This window comes from Ictalurus furcatus, chromosome 17 (assembly GCF_023375685.1).
Source record: "Ictalurus furcatus strain D&B chromosome 17, Billie_1.0, whole genome shotgun sequence".
Lineage (NCBI taxonomy): Eukaryota > Metazoa > Chordata > Actinopteri > Siluriformes > Ictaluridae > Ictalurus > Ictalurus furcatus.
Window position 1 is genome coordinate 11,964,561 of NC_071271.1, and position 6,869 is coordinate 11,971,429.

Below are 6,869 nucleotides of genomic sequence, written 5' to 3' on the forward strand. Positions count from 1 at the left end.
GAGCCTATCCCAGGGAACATCGGGCACAGGGCGGGGTACACCCTGGACAGGGTGCCAGTCCATAGGCGGGGTACACCCTGGGTGCTAATCCAGGGCACACTCACATACACACTTACACACCCATTCATACTCTACGGACACTTTTATATCCATATATATTCATACATATATATGTATGTATATTATATATATATGTATATATATATATATATATATATATATATATATATATATATATATATATATGCTATTCACACACACACACACACACACACACACACACACACACACACATATATATATATATATATATATATATATATATATATATATATATATATATATATATTTATATTTATATATACACTCACATTATTTCATTAATAGGACATTTATTTTTTGAAGAAAACCATTCAATCCAGTACAGGTCATTTTGACCCCCTTTATGCATTCGTGAAGGTTTTTTTGGTTCATGCATTGTAGGGTTAAATATCAAAAACTAGATGAACCTAGATGAACCTAGATGAACACTTTACAGTTGCTTGTGTGACTGTACATCATTCCCTTCAAATGCTATTGAGCTTTAAATAATGGTATATTTTGTGTATGAGCCCATTCTGTAGTGAAATTCATATCTAATTTAAATGTGATTTAATAGTTTGGTTTAAAAAATATCAGAAATCTAAAAGGTGTGCGTCATAACTGACACCTAGATGAACACTTTCCAGTTGGTTATATGACTGTAAGTCATTCCCTTCAAATGCTATTAAAGTTAGAATCATGTTTAACAATGTCGTATGTGACTTTAGAGACGGTCCCTTAATTTCCGCATATCCGCGAATATCGAACGTCCGACATCAACCAACCTTATTCCAGTCCGTCTGTTGTAACTTTATCAGTTGTATTTCTAATAACCTTTTTTAGTATTATATAGTTAAAGTTTGTTTTAAGAGAAAAAAGATGATGTGTTAAGGGTGATTTTTTTTAAGTGTGTAACCAAAATGTTAAACTAATACCGCTGTCCATAAACATAAGGCTATGAAACCATTATGGGGGATATTTTAGTGACCTAAACTGGTCATTATTATCAGCAGTCCTGTTTTATTTAGCTATATCTCACATGGCATTTTGAAAACTAACCTAAAACTATATATCTAAAAAGCCTTTATATCTGCTGATCTTTAAGTTGTAAAACCCTAAAAAAAAAATATAATATAAGATTAAATATCATAGCTAATTACAATTTTACGTTTATAAAAATATGACTTTTTCTGAGGCAAATGGGAGTCATTTTAATAAGTACCTATATATACCTATATATTCGTGTCTCTTGGATATTTGTATTGTAGCCTATTTAATGTCAGTTTAATTAAATAGAGAGAGACTTTAGGTTAATAAGCTATTATTAAGCGACATCTGCCAATCTGACCTTGCACAAGTCTCTTCACAGCTGAAACTACACCCATGTAATTTAAATATACCTCATCCAGAACATGCAAACAAAGACCTGATCAAATTACAACTTCCGATAGCCTGTAAACTCTCACTTTACTAATTAATAATGTGAAGCTATCGTTATATTTCTATAAAAGTGTAATAAAAATTCACGATAACCTGCATTAATTCAGTCTGAATGCTAGAGTTTCCCTTAGGTGACATGCAAGTTATTATAAAGACAAAAATCAATAGGAAAAAATATAGCCTATCACGCCGTTCACCAAACTGTGACGCTCACTCTTCATATATCGTTCTCAACACTTCACAGGTGTTAATATATTATCAGAAACACTACTTATATTTCAAATATTATATTTTTATATCTTTACTGTAATAAAGATAGCTGTTAATTTTATAAGCGCAGTGTGCATGTACATCCATCAGAATAACATTAAAAGTAAAGTGGTGTTATTCACCAGTGAAGTGAATAACACTGATTATATCATTACTATGGCACCTGTCAAGAGGTGGGAGATATTAAGCAGCAAATGAACAGTCAGTTCTCAAAGTTGATGTGTTGGAAGCAGGAAAAATTTGCACGCATAAGAGTAAGGATCCGAGTGACTGACAAGGGCCAAATTGTGATGGCTAGAGGACTGGGTCAGAGCATCTCCAAAACAGCAGGTCTTGTGGGGTGTTCTCAGTATGCAGTGGTTAGTACTTACCAAAAGTGGTCCCAGGAAGGACACCCGGTGAATCAGCAACTGGTCATGGGCGCCCACGGCTCAGTGACGTGCATGGGTAGAGAAGGTTAGCCCATCTGGTCCAAACCCACAGAAGAGCTACTGTAGCACAGATTGCTGAAAATGTTAATGCTGGTTATGATAGAAAGGTGTCAGAACACACAGTGCATTACAGCTTGCTGCATATGGAGTTGCGTAGCCATAGACTAGTCAGAGTGTCCGTGCTGACCCCTGTCCACCACTGAAAGAACTGGACTAGACCATGGAGCAATGGAAGAAGTGGCCTGGTCTGATGAATCACGGTTTCTTTTACATCATGTGGACGGCTGTGTGTGTGGTTCGCTTACCTGGGGAAGAGAAGGCACCAGGATGCACTATGGGAAGAAGGCAAGTCAGTGGAGGAAGTGTGATGCTCTGGGCTACGTTCGTCTGGGAATCCTTGGCTCCTGACATTTATATGGATGTTACTTTGACACCTACCTAAACATTGCTGCAGACCAAGTACACCCATTCATGTCAACGGTATTCTCTAATGGCAGTGGACGCTTTCAGCAGGATAATGCACCCTGCCACACTGCAATAGTTCAGGAATGGTTTGAGGAACATGAGAAGGTGTTGACTTGGCCTCCAAATTCCCGAGATCTTAATCTGATCTCAAGTTACAGGACTTAAAGGATCTGTTGCTAACGTCTTGGTGCCAGATACCACAGCACACCTTCAGAGGTCTTGTGGAGTCCATGCTTCGACGGGTCAGAGCTGTTTTGTTGGCACAAGGGGAACCTACACAATATTAGGCAGGTGGTTATAATAGAGTATATTTGCAATTGACATTTCAACAGGCTGTTGGTAGCGCGTTTTATTCCCACCTCTAGGCGGCGTTAAAGAGCTACAAGTAAGTTCATGATCGTGTCATATGCTTGTGGTCTTTATATGAAGCGCTAACCTCGCTGCTTACAATATAATGTAGATCATTATTAACCTAAAATTTCTATGCTTTTGCTTTAAAGCATACATTCAAATCAGGTTAAATTGATTAATTTTTTAAAAAAGTATTTTTTTATTGTAGCCTGAAATTGAAATAACAATACCAATTGAAGTTTAAATCACTGGTTAACTTTAATGTAGCACAGCTGAAATACTTGTGTTGTGTACAGTTCAAACCATTAAAAAGCTTTAAATAAATATACTGCAACAGTGTATTTATATATATATATATATATATATATATATATATATATATATATATATATATATATATATATATATATATGCATGACTAAGCTGAAGTGCTGTAGAACAGGTAAAGTCACTGCAAACAACAACGATACTGTCTGCAAGTTCTGCAATTCAGATTTGCACAAACATTCAAAAGAGTTTACTTCCTTTCAGAACAAGCCTTTAACTTCCTCAGTCTGACTGCAGCAGTGCGCTTTACAAGAATTTATTCAAAATAAAACAAAATAAAGCAGTTTTATATTCTTGGTGTAAAATGTTTGAAAAAATAAAACACCTGAATAGATGAAGTGTAATGGAGAAAAAAAAGAGAAGTGACACTAAACAAAATTTTAAAAATGTTAAGCCCAAATGTGAACTTACAGTAGTAGACATAAACAACCTCTTTTAACCTATACTATTGGATACTGTGATTCAGGCATCCGTATACCTGTTCGCACCTACATAACGGTGCAACATTTCACAAATTCCACAACTCAAGAAAACCATTTGCACACCACAGATTATTGAGGCATGTAATATCTGGATTTTGATGTTAGACATCAGTAAAACAACCCAGTGTGGACACTCCCATATGCAAAATACGGAACTTTTTACAAAAGGTTGAAAACAACTCTCTTTCATCACTTTCCTGTTTCACTTACAGCTCTTCTGTGCTTTTACTGAGCACAGTACTACCACATTACCATAAAACTTTCAATAAGTGACGGATCAACATCACTGAGCAGAATCTTAAAACCAACAGGGCTGCAAATGTTACGTAGGATATGTAATATACATTTGTATTGTAGTAACATTAAAACCCATCCAAACTTCCAGATGCATGATACTCCATCCATCTAAAAACGAACATGCTAATTAAACCATTAACATACATAGTTTGGCAATTTCACCCATCCAGTTCCACCACCCTCAATGGTGAACATGGGTTTTCGTGAATAAGAATGGGCGTGAATATTTTGTTAGCATTTCTCCAAAAAGTCCCTCTTCCTTCAACATTGATTGGCCTTACAGTCAGACACCTCTAGTTCCACACTGGACAGGAAGCGCTTGGCCAACTTGCGTCCATCATAGCTGAGCTGTGTGGTGTACAGGGTCCTGGCATGTTTGGGGTACACAATGGTGGTGCTCCGGTAGCTCTGTACCCGCTGACGGGGTTCAAACTCCAACTGGGTCTTATATCGTCTCCACGTGCTCTCTGAGACAGCTATGATGGTCTGGCTGTACGACTCCAGACCCAAACCTGTGGGCTGCAAACACACATCCTGGATGTAGTGGCGATCCGAGTCATAGCGCACTGATGATGTGTATCTAAAATGATAAGATAATGTATGTTTAATTGATCACACAGTCTTAAAGCAAAATGTACAAAGCGTCAGTCAGCTGAACTCAAATGAGCATCACCTTAATTCTTTTGGGGGCAGAGGATCAAGTTCAATTCCCACACCATAGGAAAATGGGTGTAATTGCGAGACACCTCTAACATGCTTAAGAGGACCCTGGAAGAAAAAAGGCAGGATGTTGTTTTTTTTTCTTTTCATTCTTGATACAATAATGATATGAGAAGTGGAGATAATTGGAGATTTACCAGTTGGCATGTTTTAAACAAGTGTGCCCTGTATTCAGTGAAATATAGTGCTTTTAGCAACTCTTCTACAGCTACATTTTAAGGTCAAACATGTTCAGAATGAGCATCATAATCTGTGCGATTACAGCAGCAGTTCTTAAGTCTACAGTATCCAGGTGAAATTATCCAATGAAAAAGGAGTGAGACTCAGTATTAGATCAGTACATTCATATTACTACGTACTACTAATGTTTCTGGGTAAAGGATACATAGGCTACTATAGGTACAAAATGTGTCCCCTTTTTTGTACCACCCCAGCAAGGTGGACAAGGACAAGTACAGTTTGGTACTTTATTATTCTGAGCATGTACATCACTTTTTCTTTTTCTTTTTTTAAGTTTTAAAGTTTTTTTTTTTAATCCCTAAAGTGAGGTGGTTCCCTGGTTAAGGAGTTGTGCTACTACACAGAAGGTTATGAGTTCCAATCACTGCCTATGGTTGAGTCCCTTAACTGCTTATTTGTATGCTGCTTCAATTTTAAGCTGATTTGGAGCAAAGCATCACTGAGTGCTTGGAGTGTACAACTCACCGCAGCGGGAGTCGCAGCTCTGCCCTCGTCCTCAGACACGGAGCTGGCGGTGCTCCTGTCCCCGATCAGCCACGGGCTCGGACTCACACTGGGGCTGGGAGGCAGACCAGAGTCCGGACTGTCCAGCAGTCTCTCAGCTTTCAGATTCATCTCCAGCAGGTCTTCGTCACACACATTGCGCAAATTGAGCCTCCCCACCATTGCCAGAGTGAGTGTACCTTTAAATCTTCAGCTTTCAGTAGTCCTGAACAACCTGACTGTCCTTACTTTCCTTCACTGTTCCCTTTTTCCAAATCTACTTTTATCCCTGCTTTATTCCCCTGTTGAAGAGCTCTTTATATGCAACGGTGCTGATCAGGAGAGGCTCACCGGTTCAACATTACACATAAATATCCCCCTCGGGTTCATTTACAATCTAGCAATCGGTTACATCCAAAATGGTACCGAACACATCCGTCCTGCTTTCGCCTAGGGTTTAAAACGTGTCCTCCTTCCAAAGACGCTCATTGTTTATAACTGCCTCCGCACGGTAGAGCTTCAGCACAAGACCCGCCCCTTCACACAATCACGCCAGAAACACCACTAAAGCACTAAAGAGTCTATAAAGGCAAAGATTCATTCATTCCCTAGATCTGGTCAATCATATCTTGTTTATCTCAAGCCTAGATGTCATCTCTCATCCACCCGACACTCCCTGTAATTAATCAAACAAACTGATGGATTGTTGAACAATAATACTCTACATTTAGTCTTTTTTCAGTATTGAAGGAGTGTTGAACAATAACACTCTACATTTAGTCTTTTTTCAGTATTGAAGGAGTGTTGAACAATAATACTCTATACCAGGGGTTCCCAAACTTTTCCAGGGCAAGGCCCCCCAAATGGCATTAACATTTGACCAAGGCCCCCCTTTTTGCAAGATGTCTTTAAAACACATTAAAAATACAGACTTCTGAATGTATCCCCCCCCCCCCATTTTTTTATTAATAATTACATCTTGCATCTTTACATTACATTAGATTAGGAATTGATTGTGTGTGTGTGTGTGTGGTTGTCTGAGAGTGAGAAAGAGAAAATCATGTATTTATTTATTTTTCACACCAAATTGTTGAGGCCCCCCGGGCGCCCCCTGGCGGCCCCCACTTTGAAAACCACTGCTCTATACCATTTGTCTTTTTTCAGAATTGAAGGAGTGTTGAACAATAATACTCTACAGTCTTTTTTTTCAGTATTGAAGGAGTGTTGAACAATAATACTCTACAGTCTTTTTTTCAGTATTGAAGGAGTGTTGAACAATAAT

The 6,869-nt window shown here is 38.2% G+C and overlaps 1 protein-coding gene across 1 annotated transcript; it reads right to left on the reverse strand.

The window, feature by feature from the left end:
• Positions 1–3,453: 3,453 nt before the first annotated feature.
• On the reverse strand, positions 3,454–5,946 carry rflnb (refilin B). Its single transcript, XM_053646972.1, has 3 exons — positions 5,570–5,946; positions 4,818–4,912; positions 3,454–4,724 (listed from the first exon to the last, which is right to left on the reverse strand). Exons 1-3 carry the CDS (start codon positions 5,768–5,770, stop codon positions 4,406–4,408), a joined length of 615 nt encoding a protein of 204 aa, XP_053502947.1. The 5' UTR covers positions 5,771–5,946; the 3' UTR covers positions 3,454–4,405.
• Between the last annotated feature and the right edge of the window lie 923 nt (positions 5,947–6,869).